This window comes from Taudactylus pleione, unplaced genomic scaffold, assembly GCF_031769625.1.
Source record: "Taudactylus pleione unplaced genomic scaffold, aTauple2 ptg000579l, whole genome shotgun sequence".
Lineage (NCBI taxonomy): Eukaryota > Metazoa > Chordata > Amphibia > Anura > Myobatrachidae > Taudactylus > Taudactylus pleione.
The window spans coordinates 4,963,482-4,990,996 of NW_028284981.1; the positions used below are offsets into that span (position 1 = coordinate 4,963,482).

Here is a 27,515-nt window from a genome sequence, read left to right on the forward strand (position 1 = left end):
AGCCTTCCCCGACATAACACTGCGATGGATTGAATAGCTGCGGGAGCTATCTCCCGGTGCTATTTACATCGCACCCTATGAGATAAAAGGAGGATGTCTGTAGACTTGAACAACCTCTACATTTAGCTAGTGGTGTACACAAATCTGCTGGAACCAACCAATGCACAAGTACTCTCTCTTGCAGGAGTGTAAACAATCTCTTTCACGCCGCCAACATTCTTAGAACGAGCGTTTGTTTTACAAAGAGTGCATAGCTTGCAGATCACACATTTCTATGCCCGGTATACTCACTCTAGTATAAAGGCGGCACAAAAAAAAGCCCCCACATCCCCATTTATAACCAGAGACCCTAGAGAACTGACTATTCTGCACAATCTGCTCGAGATACAAACCGTGTCGACCGGAGGTCACTTTGCACATTCTGTGCCTCCCTAATACACAATTCAGCCTTTTTGACGGTGGTCTTCAGTTGATGGAGCAATCCATTCTCTGCAAATCTCTTCTCCGAGGCCTCTTCCTCCAGGGCTCGCAGCTGCTCCAGCTCTGCAGTACAGAAGAACAATCACAATCTGTTGCTCCGCATACTGAAGAAATGACTGTAGGCAGGTACGGAGCAAATGACAGAAGTTGGGAGTTTACAGGGGTAGCTATGCACAATCCTCACCTTTCTTGATCCCATCCTGGCACTCCAGGACCCCGCGCACTTTGTTTGCCCACGTGTCAAAGGATTCAGCCCGAATTTTTAACTTGTGTAACGTGGCTGGGAGCTCGTCCAGGGTGTAGCGATACCTGAGGGTGACCGCAAGAAACACGGAACGTAAGAGTCACCTCTTTATGAGGATATCCACCGTGGTCTTACATTTATACATTGTGCCAAGAACAAGCTTAGGAAAGTTGCGCTTTACCTGAGATACTGACGAGCTGGCGGGCACTGGCACAAGTCCTCGATGTGATAGAGACATACCAGACCTTGAGGGCAGTCGTAGCACGCCAAAGCAGACAGAAAGCATGTCGTCTTGCACTTCTGGCATTGTCTTTCATCATCAGGGAGCAATTCGAATGCTTCCCTTTCGGCCTCTGTGACTCCCCTAACAAACAGCGCCTTGCGTAGCCTCCGTTCCTCCTGCACCAGCAGAAACATTTCCTTGTGCACTGCAGCCGCCAAGGAAAGGTCCAGTCTTTCAGGACAAGCCGCCATCTTGCACACAAGCTCCTCATGTGAGAAGACACAGTACCGCCTGAGCCTCCGGTAATGCTCAATGCATTTTCTGCCTGCGGTGAGCTGGAAATGGGGCAGAAACGTCAAGATTTACTCAGCCAAATCCTGTACACATTTGAAAGCCATCCTGTCATTTCTATTGCAGATGTCACGATTAACTTTTAATACTAATGGTTTTTATGTTCTGACTACACATTAAGTCCAACCCCGATAAATTATTAAGAAGCTCTGGTTCACTGAAGGTTTATCATGACCTGGAACAATATGGGCAAACAAATTGGACTTTTATATCGGTTTCCATTGAGGGGCACTAGAAACGCTAAAGGTAGAGAAGCTGGCTGAAGCTTGGGATGTTAAAATTGGCTACAAAAGCCCAAGAGCCTCTACCTTCAAACTCACAGAGATATACTCAAAGACAATTCTTTTTATTTTTTAAATATAAAAAAAACTCCATCGACAAACCAAGTTGAGTTAAATAAAAGAACAGATAACAATGAATACCCACCACTTGGAAAAAAAAAAAAAAAAATCAAGGAAAATATGATAACAGAGCATAAAGTTTGGCCATCCAGTGTACCCAATGGTCGCAGAAAAAAAAAAAGAAGATTTTAATGCAAGTTAAAAATTTGTTTCCTTTCATTGTCCCAAAGCTGTCCCTACAGGAGGGTATGCTCAGAGGTTGCATTGTGCAGAACTTTTTGTCCAAAACAGGAATCTGGATGCAAAAATGTTGAATGTGCCACACTTTGTGAACATGTGTACTGCAGACCAGGTAACCTCGGATAACAGCCAGTACCGCTAACCACCCACGCCAAACAGAGCTTCCCGGCATGGAAAGGGGCAGTTAGGAGCCTAGCCTTTGCTTTTGACAAACCAAGTGCCATCTCTTCTGTGTATGGAACTTGCCCTACATGGTTACGGAGATGTAGAAAGTAATAGAAAAAAATAAAAAGCTTGTCTAAAACTCTTCCGCTATCTGTAGCATTACTTCAGAACAGTTACGGTCATGTGTCCATGACCTTTTGCCTAGATCAAGAGCTCAAATACAATGTCGGACTATAGAAGACAATAGAGAAAGAAACACCCTTCAGTCTCCTACAAAGTCTTCTCACTCACCCAGTCGGCAGTGCAGAAGTTGACAGCCTCCGCAAAGTTGTAACCCTGGTTGAAGCCACTGTGATAAGCTCTCGGAAACGTGATGACAAACTCCCCAGCACATTGGTTAGTGCGCACAACCTACAGGAGACAGACATCACGTGAGGGCATGAACAGAAGAAACAATGACACGCTGAAGATTGAGAGAAACCAACACAGCATAAGGTTCTACTACATTAACAGACTTGACTTTTGGAGAACAAATGGCAAAAGAAAAAAAAAAAAAAAGTTTTCAAACCAAAAAAAAAAGGGAACTCACCGGCACCCCATGTGCCATTAGAGTGTTGGGGTTCATTAGAGTGACCAACTGATGCAGGAGATCTGGCTGGCTCTCAAAGAGCTCTGGGGTCAATTTCTTCATGACCTCTTCAAGCTCTTCGGCAGCAGATGAGGGTACCCCATACCAGGTCTTAGGTTCACCCCTGTAAAATGTCATGTTCGAGGTTTAATACATAAAACTGCTTAACAAAAACAAACACTGCATTCTACTATGAAACTAGGAATTAAAATGTTTCATTTATAGATATTGTATAGAAGTAAAACCAGAAGCACCATTTCCTTAGAGCATACTGGGGGTACAGAGTCAATGTCCTTACCCCTTTGAAACAGGTCATTTAAAATAAATAAAATAAAAAAAAAACACACAAAGAAAATAAAGAGACGGACTTCCTTCCTAGGAACTATCACCCCAGTCCCAGAGGACTTCTCTCCTGAGGCGGCAGCAGTTAGGAACTTTGAGAGATCGTGTTCCCATGACCAAAATTAAGCTCTTGCAGTCAAGACTAATTATAGGTCTTTTCTGGGAAGAGAAGGAACTACTTCAACATATAGAGATCGATTCAATTCACCGTGAGCGGAGCCACTGTTACCACATGTAAACGCTAGCAATGACAACTCCCAGATTTTTGTAAACAGCCCTATAGGTCTGCCAACAGAAATCCCCAAGTTCACATGTGCGCACCCAGTCACGGGGCGAGCTGGCTCACGGACAACCGAGCAGACCCCAAAAGCGTCTTTGTCATCTCCTCATCTGGTGTGAAGAGGGCCTTCCCTAACATGCGGGTGCCTATTGGAAGTATTGGCTGCTGTACATGATTTGAGTGAGAGATCACTCTACAAGGTCATTGCACCCAAGATAGAGCAAGCTGAAGTTCCAGTATGCAACCTATCTAGTACGCTGCCCAGCTGAATGCTTTACGTGGATGGAAAGGGAGGTTAGAGGTATAGGAGGGAGAGAAGATTGCAAGAACTTTGTGGGCGAGATTGGGGCAGTGTTTAAACTGGACCCTGTGGAGGATAGTGAGCAAGTGGAGCGATTGGCAAAGAAAGCGGCATGATAGTTCAGAGACACAGGTAGCAACTAAATGCACAACAAATATCTCAGACAGTTATTTTATCTATAGGAACTCAGTAAAAAGGATTTCTAGGACACTAACCAATGAAGGTAGTTGATGGAATAGCTCCAGTGATCCTCAATGTGCCAGCAGAAAGCAGAGAACACCATACCCACATAGAGCCAGGGCACCTTCATGCCAGAGATGTCTGCATTGATGTGGCACAGCACGGACTGCTCCAACACTGGCATCACATTTAAGTTCCAGCCACTGGTAGCATATGTCTGAGAATGAGAGACAATATAAAAAGATGAGACATACAGATCAGCGAGAAAAGCTGGAGGAGAAGAGACATCAATTACCTCCTCCTCAGCTGTCAACTCAGTCTTGCCATCCATCATTGGGAAGCCACTGCCGAACTCCTTGGAGTGTATATCTGCCCCGTACTGTACAGTGACATCCTCCTCTATGCTGTTCACCAAGCGCCAGAATTCTTTCTCCACCAGCTCCGTGGGTACCATCTGTACAGAGACAAGCAGCGTGAACATAAGCCAGCACTTCTAGAGCAACACTAGTTATTGGCTAATGGATCGAGTCTAAAAAAATACACTTGTGCTTCAATCAAAAAGTACAAACTTTGCCAATATTCATTATGGTCTAGGCTGCACCATTAGCACATATACACCGCTTACCGAGACTGGGTTCTTAAGAAACAAAACAGGTTTCCTGTGAAGAACTCAACCACAGAGAAACATTTACTGAAGGCTGCTGCATGGCCGCCTTGCCCTAACTTTTTGTGGAGAAAATGAAAACACCAATTTCGGCAGGATAGGCACCAAACAGATAGGTGGCCGCTCACACTGACTGACTGTGAAATGCTTCTATGATAGATGTAGGTATAGCACTTGTGTGTGCTTGCGATCGAAAATCTTTATAATAAATTGCTATGGTCCAGTCTCCAACATGCATGCACAGTATGAGCCGGGGACGCACCAACGTCACCTACTGCTAGGGAGGCGGGACACGCATAGCCCAGGTGTCACACACAAGGAAAGGGGGTAGGTATGGGAGCAGCGGGAGGACCGAGCAGCAGAGAGGGGCGGGAGCAGCGAATAGAGAGGGGGAGGGCCCAGACAGAGCCAGGGGCGGGCAGACTGAGGTGAAGCAGCATATCCCGGGTATCTTTACTAGTAGAAAATATATCCTTAATTTGTAAGAGCTGTACAGTTTCCAGAGAACACTCAACACAGAATCAGGGATGGACAATGCTGGCACACTCACGTGAACTGGCATGTTGAAGTAATCTGCCTTAAAGGAATCTGCCATTTCACCAAAGCTTTGCAGAGTGTACTCTCGTGTTGCTTGTTCAAAGCCAAAGGCCTCAGGTGGCCTTTTACATTCCTGCAGGAGGAAAAACAAAAAAACAGATAATTATTATTGGTCCAGTTGTTCCATATATTAAGATATTTGGAAAACAGATTCACAAAAAAAAATAAAAAACTTCACTCATTGCATTCAGCAGACAGACATTTGACTTACTGCCATGACACACTTGGGACAGTGCCAGAGACCCTTTGGAGGTTCCGGAAGAGGAGGCAGCAGGCAAAACGTATGGTAGTTGTCATCGCAGCCGTCACACAGTAACAATCGCTCGTCGTCATCTCCCCGGGCACAGATTCGACAAACATAAGAATCCACCTGAAATAGGAGGTACTGTGAGGTTAATTCAGTCTGTTTCTAATGGCATATGACATAAGGACAGTTACAGTGACGTATAGGAACAGGATGAGATATCTACGATCACTTACAAACTGTGTGCTGCTATTATTCCTGCGAAGCCTCATGGTCATCTTGGTGCAGGGTTCAGGGCTCAGGGACCTCTCCCGCTTTATGTATGGCTTCCCTTCTCCAGGCTCTTCCTTTACATCCACCCCAACCTCCTCCTTAATTACCAGTGTTGGCGGGCACTCGGGGATATCACCCTCTGTGACAGAAGACCATACGTTATTGTCCCTGCCACAATGAAGTGCCTCACTATCACATAATCGTGTCTTCAAAAAAACGAATTCCGATGCTTATTAATCCTTTGGGTTTTACAAAAATAGCATTTCCTCTTCAGCTAAACCTCAGACAGAATTATGATCTATTACAGCTAAACAGTTCTGTTCATGAACTGTACTTATAACATTGAGCCTAATGCACACGGGAGGCCACCATAAGTGGAACGGCTACTCGTTGGTGTGGGGTGGGACTTGGACAGCAGCTTGTCTACGAACTGCTGTTATTTTTACCTTTCTTGCGCAGATTTTTATCTTTTGCCATCAGCCCGAGCCCCATCATTTTCGGGCCGGCACCATAGATTTGAAGCTTCTTCAACTCTGGGTTCTTTTCTATGTCCTCCTCAGTGGGTTCCGGCTTCAGGTAAAAAGTAGGAGGAGAAACAGGAGGAGTGTTAGAAAGATGTAAGACATTTGAACATTGCGAAAGACAGGGAGAGCTTATAGAACAGCTCAGACAGCACCCAAGGGCAGAATCAAAAAAGTAAGAAGACGATAAGACAAGAGAGCAAAACCCACTAGCACAGAGAGAAAAGATATATATTCCTACTTGGGGGAACACTGTACAGAGATGCTACACAAACAGGAGTATTATATTTTATACAATATTTCAGGACATAGTGAATATTTAACGTGCAGTATTAGACTTAACGTGTCTAGGGAAAACGCACGCACACACACACACACACACACATCCAGGATCACACACATTTTCATTAGGAAGATGAGAGTACGCAGACTGGAGTTTTAGGGAATAAAAAACAAAAACAGGACCGTATACCCAGGGTGGTGATGTTTCAGGGGGCAGAGAGGAGCTTTGAGAGGCAGGATCTGAGCCGTCAGGATCCTGCATAAAAGAAGGACAAGAACATGAAAAAGGGGAGTGAGAGAGGCCCAGAAGTACACGGAGGCCAGGCTCTTGGTGAAGGCTCCATCACAGCCTCCATAAACGCACCATCCTGAAGGGCCAGCTGGATAAAAGACATGAACTAGAACAAACGCAATAGTTGGACAATAATGATTTGAAATCAATAGGAAGTTGCAAGATATAGCAATAATAAGATAACTGGATTAAAAAAAAAAAAAAAAAAAACCTAGTGCCAAGTCAATGACAGGGGGTTATGAAGCCCTTACCTCTTGCGTCAAACGTTTAGCGCGGCGTCCATAGCTGGTGATTTTGGAAGGCTGCACAGACTGCCGTAGCGGGATACTATGAGGTTTGTACTCCTTATCCTTCTCCTCGTTATCATAACGTGGCCTTTCACCATAATCCTGTAACAGAAACCCAGGACGTTGGGGGGAGGCTGGTAAATGAGGACTCCATAAAAAAAAAAAAAAAAAAAAAAACACACCACTACGACTCTTACCACCATATTTGCTCCCGACTGGTACATATGAAAGGGGTATATGATGCGTTCATAATGGGATCGCAGTAGTGAACCAATGTTCTTCCCTGAGGGATACCCCATGCGCTGTGCCACTCGGGACCATCTTCTCTCCCTGCAAATCGGTTCATATCCACCCTCTTCTATTACAAGCTAAAAAGGAGAGACGCAGGGTACATGAGTAGCAACATCTAAATACCAAGACCACCCCCCGCAACACTCTCCATCCTGTGCACTAATAAATTCAATACAGGGAATTGGAGAGGGACAGCTGAATATATATCTAACATATTAGTAGTTCTGCTATGGTTACTCCAAGAATGGACCTCCCTGCGCGCTACATAGCTCCCGCTTTAATCCCCAGCGTTACACATTTCTCCTAACCACACAACTCCGGCTTCACAGATTACAATTGATGTCATTACTTTGCATCACGTCAGCTATATAAATGACTACCCTCCCTGCCATGCCCAGGCTGTAATATACATAGGGGTTTTATCCGCAACCCCAGCCTCCTCACCTTGCCGTATCTAAACAAAATAATAATTGATGACTATAACACTCAGGACATACAATAACCAGATCTGAATGTACAAGCTAAGAACGGTAAGTGCAGCACACGACGTGTTACCACCTTATTCAGGCTGTACAGGTCCAGGATTCTGCGCTCTACATTTGGAATTTTCAGAGACGATCCCTGGATTTCCCAGAACTTGGCAATTTGGTCCAAGTAATTTAGCTTCACCCTAGTTTGTGCCTGAAGGGATTTGAAAACAAATGAAAACCATTTTTAAAGCCAAAAGACAAAATTTTAAACATAAAACATGTACATTCTGCTAAATAACCTAGCATGACTTTCTGTACACTGCACTAAAATCTATTACCCAAAAAAACACACACAAAAAATTATGGAAAAGGTCCAGCAGAGGTGTTTCAACTTCATAGTGGATCATTAGTCATTATCGCCGGACATAAAAAGGAGAAAGCGCAGGGTACACGAGTATCAACATCTAAATACTGAGACCACCCCGCAACCCCCTCCCTCTTGTGCCAGAGACCATATCAGTTCTTTCCATCTAGCAAAGATTAAATGTGCAATATGGCACCAAGCCAAGAGGTCTATATTTAAGAGAAACAGATATACTAACTATATTCATTAATCCCTTGACTATAGGTGTTTCCAAGAAGAAAGAGAAGATACATCATTGACTATTTCCCTGAAATGCAAAAGTAGCCTGGTTCTGAATAAACTATGGCTATTCATTAGGTGATTGGAAGTGACCTTGTGCAAGAAGCACCACTGTGTAACCAGTCATGTGTGCTTGCGTGAGCCATTAGCTGCTAGACAGTCTTCGGAGAAAAGACTGCTGAAAGATGACACGACAACACAAGGCCAAAGAGCAGTGTTTAAAGGATGGATGCACCAAAGACAGACAGACCCAGCTTTTCTAATGCACTCTATATAAAGAATTATCCTCGAGAACCACGACAGCGAGAACAAACCTGTTTGAGGAGCTGAACTGTAAAATAGAGCAGTATAAAAATAATGCAGCTGCGATTCCCTGTTTTGCAGATCCAATGATCGGCGGCCACCGATGATCGGCGATACGATTGCAGATCGGGAAAATGCAATATGCAACCAATCCCAGACACGCCGATTCCGACCATCTCTGGGTCAGGATTAGGGAATGGAAATTGTCCAACATTTTGAATAACCCCAATTCCCCGACACCGGCAGAACAGGGAATTTCAGCAACCAGACAGATGTACGGGTCTGTTTTCTTGACCATAGACCTTCAATAGTTTCCAAATTCCTGGGAGAACTGGGCATAGACACTAAATTCCAGACCTTCTACATCACTATAAAAAGGGGTATATTTACTAAAATCTGGTTTTTAAAAATGGAGTTGTTGCCAATAGCAACCAGATTCTAGAATGTTCTAGATCAGGGATGGGGAACCTCAGGCCCGGGGGCCGTATAAGGCCCTCGCAGTCATTTAGTCTGGCCCTTGGAGCTTTTTTCTGCTAGCCTCATCTCACTAGCAGAGGGCCTAGACTGGCACACTGCAGCCAGAATCCATGCAGCAGTGCTGCCTGTAGCGTCCTTAGAATGCTTCAGGCGGTCACATGCCCTTACAGGTTCCCGGAGCATCCTCAGGATGCTCCGGCATTGCTGTAATCACCAGTGATTGTGGCACGGCCCCTTGTAACATCATGCGGACAGGGGGCGTGGTCTGCACCAGGGCCGCGAATAATGTTATATATATCAAAATGGCCCTCGGCAGAAAAACAGATTCCCCACCCCAGTTCTAGATAAATTATAAGCAGAATCTGATTTGTTGCCCATAGCAACCACTCTACTTCTAAAAACCCGCACTTTAGTATATACACCCCAAAGTGTGTTCTATAGCGATGTATTCATCATTCCACCCTCTCCCAGGACACAAATCGTCTAAAGGTGCCCATCCACTAGACGATTAAGTTGAGCGATATAACGATAGTTTGCAAAAATGTCTAAAACGACCAGCAATGTGCGTGTCCTCTGGTCGTTTAGACATATATCATCGTGCCAACATGCTGGTCAACCTGACGATAAGGTTGAGCATGTTTGCAGATGATTGATGAGCCTGCACTGAACGCCTGCTCGTTCAGTGCAGGCTCATCACAGACTGACAAACGACTGCACGATTACAATGTCGTAATCGTGCAGTCGTTTTCATGTCTGCTAGTGGATGGGCACACTAAGAAGCTATGCAAATATTCTTTAATTAGAAGAGTAATTTTCTTTTTACACTCTGAGCACCAGGGACACGTCCTGTGGAACTGGACGTATCAGTCACTCTCTGGTCATATAAAGTTGTAAAAAGAAACACACACACACACACCTAATGAATCCAACCCATTGTTGCCTTTGTCCACATCGGTGTAAGAGATCAATATGGCATGTTCTATTGCAACAAACCATGGCAAATATTTACCAAACATTAAAAGGTAACATGTTAGTACCCATTTGCTTTCTAAAAAAAAAGAACAATACTTTTTTGTGGTACATAATGTCTGACATAAAAATTACCAGATATTCCAGACTGACAACCAGAGGGGAGGGGGGGTTACACAACCTCAGGCTCAGCTGGTGTTTGGCAACTTTATTTTAGCATTAAAAGTCCGAACTGCGGCCCATCTACATCCCCCTCTGTCTTATAGGAAACGTTCTTTTTTGTAACCAATCCCCAGGGTCAGAAATAGGAGGAAACAAAAGAGAAAAACAAACCAGTAGCCCCCACAAATAAAGGTTTAGGAGAAGAGCAGAATAGGGTGAGCATCCAGTGTAACACAATGGACTCAATGAGGGAGATTCAATTGTTTTTTTAGGCATGAAAATTAATGAGCGCCCAGTGTTGCAATTCAATTGTTCTGGGCGTTCACTAATTATCGCCCTCTTCGCCCCGGGTTTAGCTGTGTAAAACGGCTAAACCCGTCTAAAGTTCTGGTAAGGGCGCGCTGTAACTGGTTAGTGCGACCTAACCAGGCTGTTTCTCACACATTCCTGCTCGCACCCTCCTGAGGGTGTGAGCAGAAAAGCTGGCGCCTATCGCGCCCTGACAGAGCAACAATTGTATTGCAAATAGCCACAGGAAGAACACTTGACTCGCCCCCAATAAAAGCAGTTAATGCAAGTATAAAAATCCCTATCTTTCATCCTACAGGGGACACCAAAACATTGGGGATACCCCAGTAGTTGCACCTTCCATCCAAAACGGAGACCTTTTGCTGTAAAAAACTTTGAATCTGTAGAACTTTATAAAATACGCAAGCTAAAATAATCCACCTAGAAATTGTGTATATGTCTCAGTATAGAAATGATAATCCGTCCTGCGCACATCACATCCTATGAACCATAGGTCCGCAAGGCCATGACAATATCCAAAGAGGACGGAATCAAGGTCCTGATTGTGATGAAACTTTGAGCCAACTTTGGGCTGAAAGGAAAATTGAGGTCAAATAATAGCCTTGATGAAAGAGCAGCACTCACTGCTCCGAAACCCCCCTAGCTGTGCGTTTAAGGGTCATGACCTCATATGACAGAGTTAAAGCCAGCCGCACTAAACCATAGGCTCCTGATTTATCAGGTCTGGTTTTAAGGTGCGTATCCACTACACGAGAGTGGAAGGACTGTACGATTACAACATTGTAATCGTTCATCATCCTGTGCAGTGGATAATGTGCCCACACTGAATGATATGTCGTTCAGTGCAGGCACCCACCACTCATCCCCGAAGATGCACAACCTGTCGATATCGGCAGGTTGGCCTCCATGTTCAGGCGATGACAAATGCCGGCAACGACCAGCGGGAGCGTGCATCGCTGCCGGCATATTCACTGCACGACTGACCAATAACGATGTCGTATTCGTTCAATCGCTCATTTTTCTTGTGTAGTGGATACACGCCTTGAGGAAGACACAACAACCAGCTCACTGCCAGGTTGAGACTGTCCAAGTACCACAACCTTCTCAGGTAGTTTAGAGTGCCAGAATCACCTGAACAAACTCCTTTCACATACTTTACCACACGTTAAAAAGGTATTTGCACTTGAGGGAACAGGTAAATAAGATGAAACGTCGAAGGGACAGACATGCGGTCTCAAGCACAAGGGATCTGAAAACATTGTGGGTACAGACTCTCCACCTTGTAACTCAGATGCCATAATTTCAACATCTGGGTGACTCACATCTTCCCACGATCTGTTGAAAAACTTGCAGTTGAAAGGACCATTTCCCAGGGTGTAGGGCATGCCACATTCTCTCTCTCCACCCACTGTATGATTTTGCTGGTTTTTCAAATTGCAAAGAAGGTGGTTGAGGTACAGACTGCCCAACTAGATATTTGTGGCCCTTCTATTCAGAAGATTATATCCTGTGTCAAGAACACTGACCACCACTCTCAGTGCCATCACATTTAAAATCAGGAGATTTGACTCCTTTGGAGTCTGAAGACCCTGAAAAAAGGCACTCAATGATGATGGCCTCTCAAGCTCATAGGCTGGCTTCAACGGTCCCAATAGTCTAATACAAGATGGTAAAGGGACGAACTTGTTCAAGATGAGGATCCTTTGTCACCAGAGGTTCGACTGAAGGTCCTTTGGAGACAGTCTGATGAACTGGCTGATCAAATTATGGTTTGATTTGTTTCCAAATAAGTCTAATCTGGAACTCCTGCATGGAACTGTCCAGACTGCACCAAGTCGAATCGAGGCAGTTTACCTCAACACCTTATTAACCGGCAACAATCTAAGGGCCAAACAAGACTATTAGCCAGCAATGAGAAGATATTCTCATTTTCAAAACCACCTAACAGCTCGTTAGCCCAAATGGAAGAGACCAAAAACTGAATGGCTTCACCTAGGAAACTTGTGACTTGAACTTGTGATTTTTCACCCAGGCATCTAAGGTGGAATTAAAATAATGGGTCCTGTGAAGAGAAACAGATGGACTCCACTACAGGAATAGGCAGTGTACCCCTCATGTCGAATGTTGGCCCGAGGGCTTAGAAGCTGGTAGTTTAGCTCCACTCTCAACTGACCTCCACAAGGAACATTTTACTCTGGAATAATAACTCCTTGTGTTTTCAGAAGAACGAAAGAAGTGAAACCTAGGGCCCTTAGACCTGTTAGAAAATAACTCACCCGTCCTGCCCCCTGACCCCCTGCCTGAGTCAATTTAGATTCGGAGTCCAAATTTCAGGCCTTAAGCCAGATGGCAGAGAATGCAGAGGACAAAAGCCTAACCACAATGAGACTAGAATCTAGAGCTGCGTTCCCAGTTATTCAGATGCATTGTGGATGTGTTCAACCAAAGTTAGCAAATGCAACGTGGGCCAACCATCTTCATGTTGCTCTGGCCACCTCCCAACTGCCTTACTGACGCAAGCGAAAGCCAAGATGGGTCCAAGGAGAGATCCCCATCATAATGTACATAAACTTAGGGATAGCACAAAAAGGAAGACTGAAGCCACCCTTAACGGCTGTGGCATGCAGAATCGGAATAGCGGAGGTCTTAAATAAGCTTGATATGGGAGCATTCACCTTAAGCAGAGACTCCCATTTCCCCATATCTTTGCCGAGGATAGATGCGGTGGCAGATCCAAAACTCCTTTCTAAAAGGATAATGAAACCTTAGCCAGGCCATGGCACTGAATTGGCCAGGTGCTGTGCCCAAGTCAAATCATCGGGTGAGACAGCCAAGATGCTTGAAGGACCCTGTATGAGCAACAAGGAGAGGGAACAGTTGATTCCACAAAAGAGGCAGAAGAGGGGAGGATCCCTGCTTGGCCCCCTGGGAAGATCAACGAACTGCATAATTTCCATAAGAGATTAGGCCAAGGATCTCACAGAGGCTGGTTCAGCTATTTCAGTGGTACCAGCTGCAGGTTAATGGTGGTTTGCCACCCAATTCACACGCTGCGCATAAGACTACACCTAACTGACCACTTAAGGAGCGTACACACTAGACTATATGCTCCCTGAGCGATATCGTCTAATGTGTCCCATGTCGTTCATGATATTGAGCACACCCGCTGAACGATGATATTAACGATATCGTTCAGCGCCGGGCTCTCTCCCCCATTCCCCAACATGCAGCAACCTGACGATATCGTCAGGTTGGCCTGCATGTTTGCTCGATGGACAATGACGAACGACCCACGGAAACGCGCATAGTCGTTATCATTCATCATTTTGGTGTTAAAAAATGGACGATACAGTGAATGACTGAACGATAACGATATCGTTCAGTCGTCCACTTTATCGCCCAGTGTGTACACACCTTTACACTTAGAACAAGTTAACACCTTACTTACAGTATGTCCCCATCCTTCAGGTTTAGCTTTGGACACACTCTCCTTTCAGAGAGAACAGGTTAAATGAGTGAAGGGAGAGGACAGCACTATAAAACACTAAGGAGTCTATTTACTAAGCAGTGTTAGGAGATAGAGTGAAAAGTGACACGGTACCAGCCAATCAGCTCCCAACTGTCACTTCTCAAACACAGCCTGTGACATGACAGTTGGGAGCTGATTGGCTGGTACCGTGTCACTTTTCACTCTGTCTCCTAACACTGCTTAGTAAATAGACTCCTAAGGGGCAGATGTACTAAGCTATGGAAAGTGATAAATTGGAGAGTGATAAACTACCAACCAATCAGCTCTTGTCATTATTCAAACACAGTCTGTAACATGACAGACAGGAGCTGAGTGGCTGGTAGATTATCACTCCCTAAAGCTTAGTACAGCTCCTCCACAATGAGCAAACCAAGGTGGATGTGAAACTGCAAGGACAGCCACACACCAAGAACACAGGATGTAATCCCAGACAAGCCTCACCTGTCAACACACTACTTTCCCTGCAGATGTAGAAGGGCAAAAGGGAAGGAGTAGAAGAGCTGCTGGCTGTGCTGCCATCTTTGGCTGATTTTGTTCAGTGAGGAAAACCACACTAAGAGGTAGCATTTGGTAGCACCTCTCCCACCAAGAAAGCGGCTATTGTTGAGAACGACTGCCCCTCTCAGAATTCTACCATGACTGATCGAGCCCCCATCTGAATAGGGCACCCACTCCTACCGTGACTAAGATTCCCATTCCCCTATCCAGCAAGAGACTCACCTCTTACCATCCAGCCATGCCTCTGGTGCTGGCTCCTACTATGCAATGGTGCTGGTAGCATTGCTCATTACCTGTGGAGGAAGGGAACGGGTCTCCCCCAAAGGCAGTGCAGGTGGGCAGGAGAAGGTGGAGCCACCTTTGCCAACTTCAGGCATCAAGCAGCTGCCAAGACTGTGGCGATGTAAGTGAAGGTAAAAACAAAACAAAAAAAAATGCTGCCAATGGAAGCCAAAGAAAAAAAAGCACCCAACTCCAGGAGGCACTTAGGGTCTGATTCACACCCGCTCGCTCGGATGCGTTCGCACGCTGCCAGCCGACTGTTTGCATTCTGCGCATGCGTACGCACCGCAATGCGTGAACCAGTGCGAGCGATCAGGTAGCGTACGCTCGCCTCCCATAGACAGCCCTGCAGAATGAGTGACAGGAGAAGCAGTTTGTGGGTGGTAACAGGGGCTGGCCACTAGCAACGGGGGAGTGGAGGTGCGAATGCAAGCATGCCTGAGCGCTTAATGCCGTTTCAGAGGCGTGCATAATTAAGAGGCAGCCTCATAGTACACATCACTTGGTTGTATTTCACACGGAAACACTCACAGTGCTTGTGGTAGGGTATGGTCAGCCACAAGCGCTGCGTTCGCTTCCGATTGTACTCGATGTACCGATGGTTGCATACACATCCTGGAGAAGACGTCCGCAAGTGGGCATCTTAAGACAGGATGGTAGGCGTCTGCATACACAGAGCGATCGCACGCCAAGACATAGTGAGCGCGCTAATGCCTTGGCGTGCTATCGCTCCCCGAAATTTGCACACACACATCTAGCGTGCGAACCCATCTAGTGAGCGGGTCTGAATCGAGCCCTTAATCTCCAGTGGAGCCCATTTCTACTGCAGTATTCCCCATAAGATGGGACACATTTTTCTTAAACAGTACAGCAATAATAAACCCCACCCAAACTAGTAGGGCTACAGGTATGACAATGAAAGCAGCAACTGCAGCTTAGGAAATATTCATCTCCACTGGAGGATTCTGTGAATAAAGTGATCTGTACAGGGTTGTCAGACAAATCTTCTGTACAAAAGGCCATGAAAGTTAGTCTGTACACAAAATTTTGAGGATGAGGAAGTGGGGTCATTTTTAAAATTGTGGCGATTCCAGCTGGTACACTAGCCGTGGAGAAGAGGGTTACAGTCACCGGAACTATCTAGGTAGCCATCTAGAAAGGTCACTGAGGGACAGTGGGATTACCAGTCAAAAGGAATATATACACAAACCAGAATTAATGAGGAAAACAGAAAAATAGAACTTAAAACTGCCATCACAAAAGTTTACATTTGGTCTTAAGACACTCACCTCCAATTCATTAAGCCTTTGAATACGAGGGGTGAAACGAAAGTTATCAACCTCAACGGCAAACGGAGGTTGCCAGTCCTGTAGGAGAAAGGAAGAACCATTAGCTGCATCATTAAAAACTGGTAGATATGGTGGTCCTGTCCTCTCATAGAACCCTTCTGGAAAGAGGTCATTGCAACTTCCAAAGACATACTTGCGATATCTGTCCCTACAGATCCAGCCTTTTGGCTGTTAAACCATTCTCCCACTCCACTGTCTCTGTATAAAATAATCACTGTTACGCCATTTGGGTAACGCTGCTCAAAAGTCAATACCCATTCTTTGGAAGTCACCTGTCCCCCCCCCCCCCCCCTACTCGCAAGACATGGTTTTCCAGACTAGAGTATTATATGTCAATGGAGGACCTTCTTCTAGCCTCAATAGATAAACGGTCTGTTTTTATATCTACCTGGTACCCTTGGTTTGATTATAAATCATTGAGTTCATATACCAATTATATTTCTATATATATGTTGATGCAAACTGATTTATTTGAATAAACTGTACAGATTTTTCTCTATGAAGGTGTCCTTTTAAGGTCAAATATTCTTTTATATTCTTTTTTATTTTTTGTTTTCCTTTCCCCTTCCCTTTATCTTAGCCCCCTTTGTTTTTCAGTTCAGAAATTTGATGTGAAAATTATATTGAATGTCTCTTCATTTGTATATTGTTATGTATAGCAATGTTAATTTTTCTTGCTGTGTCGAGACTTTATACAATGTTTTGTAAACAGAATGTTTTCTTTTTCTTCAAGATTGAATGGAAACGGTTTTGTTTTATTATTCAAATAAAAACAGAATTTATAAAAAAAAATAAAAAAAAACACAAAAACAAACTGGCAGATAACAATGACGACACAGACAATAGCAGGTACTCTAACAGTTATGCGACTAGGAGAATACCGGTCCTTACAGCACCACAACACCTTGAGGGGCTCACGGAAGTCGCAAATACATTTTATGCCACTTTAATATATCCATTCCAGCCTATGAAATGGTTTGTAAGTTCAGGGATACCAGCCTCCTACTGCAGTATATAGAAAAACAGAATGTTCCTACTGCCATGTTCGATAACATAATATATTTCCCTACTGTCTTAGATATTTTAGTTTGATAATTTAGTAAAGTTTGTCAAGAACCTATTTAGATATTAAATTTAGCTAGAAGGAGAACACACAAGCGTCTATTCCAGTGGTGGGCAATAAGCGGCCATCCAGCTGCTGTGGGACTACACATCCCAGCATGCCCTGCCACAATTTTGTCATCACGGCATACTACAAATGTGTCAGGGCATGCTGGTATGCGTAGTTCAACAGCAGTCGGGGGGCATCTTATTGCCCACCCCTGGTCTATTCTGTATAGTATAAAAACCTAATTCTATCAGCATATATACAATGTAGAAATGTATACAGCTTTTACATGCCTGGAAGCTCCTGCCATCTTCAGCAAGATGGCTGCGGCAAGTTCTCGACTCTAAGGGCGGCACCTTCCAATGAGTCTTCAAAGTGAAACAACGACAACGAGGGGGCTTGCTATACACAGAGGACTCGCTGCAGCCAGCATGCTGAAGAGGACAGCAGCTCAGTCCTGCATTCCTGTGATACGTATTAAAGCACGCCATCTAATATTTATAAAACTCCAACACACGTCTGTATATTGAGGGGGGATCATAATAATATACACATGTAAAGATGATCAACCCAAAGAAGGTTACAAGCTAAAAGATGTAGGGTTCACTTTAAACATAAAAGGTAACAAAACATCAGCACCGTGCTAGCTCATATCTCAGGGGGCCAGCCTTTGGCCCAGAGACGTGAGCTTGCACGATACTTGTATGCAGCCAGTGGACACAAGCACTCTGCTAGCTCCTGGCTCCGGCCAGCTGGTGCATACAGGCACTGCGCTAGCTCCTGGCTCCGGCCAGCTGGTGCATACAGGCACTGCGCTAGCTCCTGGCTCCGGCCAGCTGGTGCATACAGGCACTGCGCTAGCTCCTGGCTCCGGCCAGCTGGTGCATACAGGCACTGCGCTAGCTCCTGGCTCCGGCCAGCTGGTGCATACAGGCACTGCGCTAGCTCCTGGCTCCGGCCAGCTGGTGCATACAGGCACTGCGCTAGCTCCTGGCTCCGGCCAGCTGGTGCATACAGGCACTGCGCTAGCTCCTGGCTCCGGCCAGCTGGTGCATACAGGCACTGCGCTAGCTCCTGGCTCTGGCCAGTTGGTGCATACAGGCACTGCGCTAGCTCCTGGCTCTGGACAGTTGGTGCATACAGGCACTGTGCTAGCTCATGTCTCTGGGCCAGTCATTGGACACAGTCACTGTACTAGCTCCTGGCTATGGCCAGTTGGTGCATACAGGCACTGTGCTAGCTCATGTCTCTGGGCCAGTCATTGGACACAGTCACTGTACTAGCTGCTGGCTATGGCCAGTTGGTGCATACAGGCACTGCGCTAGCTCATATCTCTGGGCCAGTCAGTGGACACAGGCACTGTGCTAGCTCCTGGTTCTGGCCAGTTGGTACATACAGGCACTGTGCTAGCTCCTGGCTCTAACCAGTTGATGGATACCGGCACTGCACTAGCTCACGTCTCTGGGCCAGTCAGTGGACACAGGCACTGTGCTAGCTCCTGGCTATGGCCAGTTGGTGCCTACAGATGGTATGCAGTCGGGAAACCGGCTGCCTTAATATCGACAGCCGGCTTCCCGGCTGCTTTAAATGACCAGCGTCTACATCTAGACGCCTGTCATGTACCCGAAGCCGGGAGACCGGCATCCAGATCGAAGGGATGCTGGGCGCTGCGAGCGGACAGCCCACGGGGGGGGGGGGGGGGGGGGTTAGGGCACCCGGGAGGGACTTCGGGTTAGGCACCCCCCGGGAGGATTAGGCACCCCCAGGGGGAGGTTACGGTTAGGCACCTAACCGGGGGACTTGGGTTTAGGCGGCGGGGAAGGGGGGGGTTAGGCACTTGGGGGGGAGGTTAGGGTTAGGCACCCCTAAGGAGGGTTAGGGGGTTAGGTTAGTTTACACTTACTTTAGGAACGATTGGGATTTCGAGCTCTGTCGAGCTTCCGCTGCCGGGCTCTGCTGATCTGTCGGGCTGCCGCTGCCGGGAATCGAACTGCCGGCCATGCAGCAGCCGGGATTCCATACAGACATTACGTTAGCTCCTAGCTCTGGCCAGCTGGCAGATACAGGCCCTGCACTAGATCAAAGTCAACAATTCCTAGATGACCGGACTCAGCCACAAAGAGGTTTCCAGATTTCAGGCCTTGATAGATGATACAGCCTGACTCAGAGATGTACTGTAAATGCAATCACAACTACATTCGCTCACAAATCACAGATGCTAAAATATGCTAATGCCTTTCAAAGCACAGAGGAGCACAGGGACGCCCACTGCTGCCTTCTCCTATCCGTCCGACGACAGCATAAACATCGGTACCAAAGACGTACATCGGGGCAGTCACGCAGCATGCAAGTCAAATCTGGCCTGCTATAAACAAGCAGAGCGCCCTCAGGCTGCGCAGGAGAACGCAATGGATAATTAATGCATGCCCATGAAACGGCGTTCAAACTGTCCAATACGTCTGCGTTTTACTAACCACTGCCAAATACTAACTAACTACCTGTCATTCACTTTGCGAGTGGTTCCTATGTACAAACGTAATCGCATTGCAATCGCTGCGCTCGTTCATGCGCAATAGCAAACAATTGCTCGTTCTGAGAGAATATTGGCATCGCTGAAGCCTTCAGTCTGCAGCCTTGTGCCTTCATATAGTCAGAACTCCTCAGTGACTTCTAAGGTTACAGTATGGGGTCACTACATTCCCATACACAAATTATTGGGACGGTGACAGGAAAGAAGCAAACTCTGATCCAGCGATCTAGAGAATTATATATCCCACCTACGTCCATATTGCTATCAATCAATACTATTACTGGGCATCCATGATCACAGCCTGTGTTTCGTCTTGGTTTCTATTACACAACGCATTGAAAACACTATATACCCATTTTCCACCAAAAACCCGGTTCTGACCTGCTAAACTGGTGAGGTCATAAGAAGTGCTCCACAGCCACCAGCTCATTTTAGGCATGACCCGGGCCGCGCCATTTACACTGCACCATTACCCAGGTCCATCCCGGGTCCAACTCTGGCAGTTGTTTTTCAGGGACCCTTTTCCACTGAGCCACTACCTGGGGAAGATCCAGTCAATAACCTGGGTTATTGCTGCAGTGGAAAAGGGGTCTTATATATCTAAAAAAAAAAAAACCCATACCAACTTGCTAGCTGTATTTTTGAGACTAATACGCTACTAGCCAAAAAAAGCAGCCTCTGATATCAAAATTGGTACAAATTGCACTGTGCCAGACATGATCCAATATTAGATCTCTCTACAACGTATCCAGAGTTTATGGACGTTATGCGACACTGAAAGCAGAGACCCGAATCAGGTCATCCAGAAGTCACGCAGGTCACCATAGCAAAATGACAGTTAAGAAACATGGGGAAAATGTTGCGTCATGCAGCCATTATGTGTTACTGCGTTTGTAGAGTATTTCAGATTTGCATCTATACATTATGGCAAATTAAATACCTGCAAACTTTTAAAGCTCCAAATACAGGTTTAGTCAGAATGTCTGGCATCTGCAATTTTCTAAACAACTATATCACCACACCTAAATTATATACAAAATAACAAAAAAAAAAAACAAAACAACCTCCCACCACCCTGCCTCTGGCATTCTTCTAATTAAATTGTTTAGCAGCGCAGCGCATAGCGATTGTAGGAGATTTTGAACAATCACGTCACCGGATGGATGACCGTGACAAACAGCAACAATTTGTTGGGCAGTTGTTTTCTTCTTCTTCTTCCGTCTTTAAAACCTTTTCCTCATAAGAAAGTCCATACTTGATATAGTCTAGTAAGTACGAGAACAGAAGGGATTTTCCACCATAACAAAGTTTCTATGAAATCCCCTACCACACTAGTACCAGGGACCACCCCAATTGCGTGTACTTAGCAAGGTAGTGACACGCATATAACCAGGAGCTTTGCTAAACCTGTTGGGCGCTGCTTGGCTCTCTCCATAACAAGGTCAGATGCCGCAGCTGCCGACTGGAGAGGGTGAACTTTATTAGACTGCTTTTTCTTGAATTGCACAACAGGTCTGACGATGTATTTAGGATATCCCTCCACTGCTCACTCTCCTCTACTGGAAATTGTTCCTCCGCCATCTGACATGCGAAGTCATCGCTCCCATAGCAAAGAAACAGTATTGCAACTTCCGCTAGTTTACAAAGCCTAGATTTCCCAAATTTGCACTGCGTGTACTCTCAAACAGAGGCAGAACAAGGGAGGAATGGGGCATGAACACGTGGTCTGAGAACAAGCAAGTCAAGTTCACGTAAATGCAACTAGTGCAAGCCTGTAGAAACAAACATGTACGTCTATTAGGAGGTGTATATATTGCAAATGTTAAGAGGACAAGTGCAAATGCATCCTGGTGACTTGGCGAAAAACCAGCCACACGTGCTACCAACATTTAGTCCGACACATCAAAAGGAGCGCCGCTCTGCATACAGGTGGAAAGACACTTGCGCCCATTTAACTTTGCACCCTGGGTTACAGAATGTGTTCAGGAACACAATAAGTGGCTGTATATGGTTTCATTTTCTGCAACTTGAGGGTCTCCTTTTAAGCGGGTCAAGGTTCAATGGTTCTGCTGTGCAATGCAACAATGTTGGGTCTGGTGTTCTCTTACCCAATAGTAGCTTACAGCAATGGAATCAAGGTTACAAGAGATTCCAGAACCAAGCAGGCCATTTTCAAGATATGTACACAGCACTGACAACTTGTGTTGAAGCATTTGGGAGGAGCAGGCACCAAACAAGTGGGCTGTATCCACCTTTAGCTAGTCACACATTACTGCACTTTATTTTTTTTCATTGTTTAATGAGCTGAAAGTGATAAAACTAATAATGCTCAACCAGAACTGCCATCACGTGTCAAACTGAAGTCAAAGCATGACATCACCAGGAAGACTGGGCAGTGTACATTGATGAACACAAACTCCACTAAACCTCAATGCAATCACTACATACATAGTTACTATGGTGATATTGTGCCAGTTATTACGGTGCCTGGGACCCTGGATGTACCCAACTTGCAACATAGTACTCCATGGGGGCGATTCAATTATTTGTGCCTGCGGCTATTATTGATGGGCTCCTGAGGGAGCAACTAAATTGTTGCTCTGTTAGTGTACGAATGCCGTAGGTGGACACATTTCTGCTCCCACCCTCTTGAGCTGGCGAGCAGAAATGTTGCGAAAAGTCCTGGTTTTTGGGTGCCCAGAACACTTTTTGGGGCTAACCACGACTTTACGTGGCTAAACCAGGTCTATTTGGACACGACTGGGGCAAAACCACATGGAAGCCCAAAAACCATTTGAAAAATCGACCTGACCTCCCGTCGCTTTAGACGGGTGCGGTAAAACAAATGAGGAGCCCCCCTATAGGTTGCGTTATGACCATGCCTTTGTGTGTTCTAGATAACACTGCATTAACTGGAGATTCTCTCTAGCTAGACCAAATTTGCAGCCCTAACAAGGACATAATTTTCAGGCAGAAAAACACAACCTACACAGCCTGTTAGGTCACTTCAGTTCTGTCACAAAAGGAAATTCAGGCTTCCACGTAAACCTCACTATATAGGGCTTCTAACCTGATCTTATCTGCTGCATGACTAATCTACCTAATGACTATATGCACAGCCATAGTTACCATATGGTGAGTTAACACAATGACATCTGTAATCTTACTAGATGCATGTGCCAACTAAGGTTTGTTTTATTTAATGATGACATGAACATACACCAAATTTTAGAAAAAAATAATTATTCTAAACTCCACACGCCATGGTAACATACACTTGGGATTCTTGTAGATCTAATTTTCTAAAAGGCCTGAAAACATGACCTGCACTCTAGGTTTAGGTGTAGATGTGACTGCACTCTAGCTTCCAGATTATTATGTTAGTATATGGTTTTATGCTGGCCATACACTAGCACGTTTTCGGGCCGATTGCCCAATTTTCGAGGCGCAATACTATGAATCGTGTCAAAATCGTGAAGCATTTAGGTAGGATACGATCCGATGCACGCTCCCGCAGCTCTTAAAACGCATCGTGTGACCAGATGTGCAGCCCACCATATCTATCGTAATCATATGCAAATCGTGCCATCGGGACTGCCGAGGAGTTCAAGGAAAAACATACAATGAATCGCATCTTACTAGTGTATGGCCAGCACTAGACATTTTCCCATGCAGGAAGAATATGTATTGAGTATTTCTGGTGTAATTACTTCAATTTCATCCTATGGAGGCGATTCAAATTGCTCCCGTTTAAAGTGACCAAGAACTATTAAATTGTTTGCGCAACCAGCCCCGTGCTAGTCACATCGGACGCATTCTCACACCCTAATGCATGGGATTAGCTGCGTTAAGTGGCTTCTCCCGTGCTAAGTGCCAGACACCCTGCACTTAAAGAGCATCCGGTATTTGCGACCATCCCTAAAGCCCAACTTCATGCAGATTTCTTCTCGCCCCTTAGAAATCCGCGGTAACTGCAGCCTTCAGGGCTGGTCGCCCAAAATAATTGAATAGCACCCGATCACTTTAGACGGGATCGATAAACAACTGAAATCGTCCCCTATACGTCAGGACAAGTATATGATGGCGATTACATTTTATTTTTGCCTAAAGAAAAAAATAAATAAGTTGTATAGTAAAATAAAGCGAGGAACAACATTTTCCAACACTGCTCCTTTAAATAATAGCAACTGACACAAACAAATGGCTCTTCCATGTCACAAAGGCCCACGGGGTCCAGTCAAGCCCAAAGCCGGTCTTTTCTGCAGCAAAGAAGGCCTTCAAATTTCACTGCTTATGTGAGAGACGAAGAGCCAGATAATGGACGTGCGCCAGTATTAGGCATGATTACACTACAATGGGAGACTGTGTTGAACAGCTACTTCACAAATTAGCTACACCATAGATTTCCTGGGAACAACATGGCTACAGAGGCCCTTCTGCCATGCTGCTTGGAGCATAAAAATAGATCATGGGTTAATTAAATAGATTAAAAAAAAAGGTATGTAGGCTTTTTTGGATGCTCTCCCTCATCTAGGCCCACCCCGCTCAAACATTAGTGCTTGTTCTGTAGAATTCTATGCCATTCTTCAGGCTTCAATTATCTTGTCGTAAAAGTATTGTTGAAAAGTTATCAGCAGCAGCAGAGAACAATCATGTATCCGTACACAAATATCCCGACGATTTGGCTTCTGTCCCCATGTGTGTATGTAACCCACAGGGCTGCCTGTCGCCTTTAACTATCCTGCTGCTCTGCAGACAAAGGCTCTCACTTAGGCAGCCATGTCATACAATACCAAGGTAGTGCATAGTGGTAGCAGGGGGGAGGGGTGGACCGGGTTGTACTACACTCAGATCTTGAAGTTGCTTGTTCTGCTAGGGTCAAAGAACATGGAAACAAAAGGGGCCAGTGGTATCTTACAAGTGGCCGAAAAATGTATAACAGTCACCTGCCTATCTTATCACCAAGGCTTTAAAGGAAAAGATAGGCAGTCTGGTCTTTCTTTATAATAGGATGAAGTAAACATTGTAAATGGTAGAGGACAAGTGACATCAGTCCTGGGCAGACTGTACACAATGGTTACAGACTAACAACGTCCCTAACCAGCAGCCATTTTTGTTGTTGTTAGAGTTCCACTCCAAACGGAATGATTGAGATATGGATAAAGAAAAAAAACAAAAACAAACACCATATAGGCGGAAATCTTCAGAAATATCCTTACTGTTGGGTGTAGAGATAACAAGATCTCCTGGTAACTATGTTCAATACTGGTGCACCCATTATAAAACTCAATTTAAAGAGTTCATAATAAAAATGGGTGCCAAATAATACCGACACACACGATACTCACCACAGGCGGGCGTATTTTGCATATGCCAGACTTTTCTGCAATAGGCCTGATCCTGGCAATGTAACCCAGCGGGTCCGCAAACTCCTCCCAAGTTGGCTCGAAAACAGGGCACTCTGGGGGCGGTACAAAGTCTTCGGACTCCATGTCTGCGCGTCACCTTTTTACAAAAAAACGTGACTGGAGAATCCAAAAGGGGAGGGTGTCGACACACGTTTCACAGCATTATCCTTCGACGTCAAAGGACACTATGACGTGCGGGTAACAATGCAGAGCTGGTGGAGTGAGTCAGCCCTGTGACTGTAATGCTTATTAAAACCGTAACCTAGATGAGAAAGGCTTCAGCCGGTTCCTGAGACACAGATAATTCTGCCTGTGTAATAAAACAGAAGAAAAAAAAAAGGGAGTGATCAGACTGAGACAAAAAAAAAAAAAATCACCCTTCCTCCCACCGACCTCGGTGCTATTTATATTTAGAATGTTATTGCAACCCAGCCTGGCTATACCTGTACGTGCGATCAACACAGGGGTTTCATTACAAGCGAGTTCAGCGTGTTCGCTACTAATGGGACATCGATGGCGCTTTGTTTTGAAATTGATAACTCTAACCACATCCATGTTGGCAGGGATGGGTAATTAGACAGCGACACCACCCAAACCCATGTCTACTCACGCTCCCATTAAGCATATAGATGTCACCGTGTATATAATACTTATTTAAGAAAGCAACTAATCTATTAATATATGGCATCAAGCATATGTCTTAGGACTGTAAGGCATATTCTAATGGGGCTCACACATTCTAGAACTTAGAATTCCTATACCACAACTCTCCCTAGGAATAGAACTTGTTATACAGCCAATGGCAGCTGCTTGTCCCTAATTAGTACATGGGAGCCCATCTTTTCCCAGATAATATACTGATTTATGGCAGGGTGACAGGGATGAGAGACCCACAGTACAATCCACAGCCCCACAAACCACCTCCTCCTCCTCCATATGGCTGCCCAGAAGGCTGACAGGGATACTACTGGGAAGCTCTTCACCTTGTTATTGTTGTTTTCTTCCCTCAGAGTCGATTCTCCCCCTCAGTCTCCGCAGCCGCCATCTTGAAGTCGCATCACCGCCTCCTTCCGCGCCCCCTCCGGTGACCCCGCCCTTTACCGGCCTCGCTGCGGCAAAAGCAGGACGCCAGGTTCGAAGGGAGAAGGTGAGACGTCTGACAGGACACTTGTCGAGGCCCACGACGGGAGGAAAGATAGGGGGAGAACGCTCATGGGATGAACACGTCAAGGAGTCCCCCTCGGCGGAAGGATATATGAACACACCGCAAACAGGCCGGGGGAGAGAGAGCCGGACTTGATATTCCCGTCCAGTCGCACGTTTAAAGGTCCCAGCTGCGCATGCGCGGCCAGACAGGAAGCGGGGCTGTGCAGGGAAGGGAGAATGCCTCATGCATGACGTCAGCGGCACCCGGAAGTCGGAGGATGCACGTTGGGAAAACTAGGTTTAAAGGGACAGAATCAAATGGGGACTGATGGTGGAGTAAAACTCCCTGAAACCAAATAACTATTTTTGTAAATGTTCTAATGTAGAATCACAAGTCCTTAAAATAATGCAACCCAAAATGTATGTAGTAGTTTTAGTAACATTCACTATTCATAATATTATCTATATCATTAGACAGTGTATGTGTGTCTGTCTGTTATGCACTGCTAGAGTTTTGGACCTAGCTCCACCAAATTTGGCATGGTGGTGTAGTTTGCCCAGGATTAGGTTTTTGCCAAGGTTTGAAATTTGTCAGGTCCTTACACTGTCACACAATCCCTAAAAATGGGGACACACTTAAAATACACATGTTCTGGGGCTAGCTCCAGTGGAAATTGGCAGTCTGCCAAAATCGTGTGAAAGCTACAAAAGTATCTTTTCACAGCCTGAGCAAGTGTTAAGGTGCCTATCCATTAGCAGATGTTTTTCTGAACGACGAAAGACAAAAGATATCTACTGAAAATTCCAGTGGCTGTACTAAAAGATATCTGTCATGTACATGACAGATTTTTGCAAAAGACGAATGATGAATGATATTGCATGACAACATTCAGGGAGTGGATTTTTTTTTCTCTCCAGTGCTTTGTAGCTGCTTAATATCGTTCGTCGTTTACCGCAAATAAACTGCCAGATATTTCTACACAAGCTGCGATGCCATGCGCAGCTTGTGTACTCACTGCGTGCGATGAAGTTAGCAATTCCTGAGTAAGGTCAGAGCTTGTGCCAGTGTGCGTGAGGCTGCAATGGTACTCGACGATATTGATGGT

At 45.4% G+C, this 27,515-nt stretch overlaps 1 protein-coding gene across 3 annotated transcripts in view; it reads right to left on the reverse strand.

The window, feature by feature from the left end:
* Window positions 1–26,598, reverse strand: part of KDM5C (lysine demethylase 5C) — a 39,399-nt gene extending 12,801 nt beyond the window's left edge. The window contains exons 1-18 of one of the 3 annotated variants that reach the window (XM_088453401.1): window positions 26,247–26,597; window positions 25,204–25,573; window positions 16,158–16,235; window positions 7,785–7,907; window positions 7,133–7,303; window positions 6,900–7,037; window positions 6,547–6,612; window positions 6,000–6,123; window positions 5,517–5,692; window positions 5,248–5,406; window positions 4,990–5,109; window positions 4,071–4,229; window positions 3,811–3,992; window positions 2,634–2,796; window positions 2,336–2,455; window positions 906–1,282; window positions 665–789; window positions 393–543 (exon numbers count right to left, since the gene is read on the reverse strand). In XM_088453401.1, the coding sequence (XP_088309527.1) occupies window positions 393–543; window positions 665–789; window positions 906–1,282; window positions 2,336–2,455; window positions 2,634–2,796; window positions 3,811–3,992; window positions 4,071–4,229; window positions 4,990–5,109; window positions 5,248–5,406; window positions 5,517–5,692; window positions 6,000–6,123; window positions 6,547–6,612; window positions 6,900–7,037; window positions 7,133–7,303; window positions 7,785–7,907; window positions 16,158–16,235; window positions 25,204–25,347 (2,576 nt within the window). In that variant the 5' untranslated portion in view covers window positions 25,348–25,573; window positions 26,247–26,597. Of the gene's footprint in view, window positions 1–392; window positions 544–664; window positions 790–905; window positions 1,283–2,335; window positions 2,456–2,633; window positions 2,797–3,810; window positions 4,230–4,989; window positions 5,110–5,247; window positions 5,407–5,516; window positions 5,693–5,999; window positions 6,124–6,546; window positions 6,613–6,899; window positions 7,038–7,132; window positions 7,304–7,784; window positions 7,908–16,157; window positions 16,236–25,203; window positions 25,574–26,184; window positions 26,226–26,246 lie in introns of those variants that run through there. The other 2 variants (XM_088453399.1, XM_088453400.1) reach the window with 2 other exon arrangements.
* Window positions 26,599–27,515: the final 917 nt, after the last annotated feature.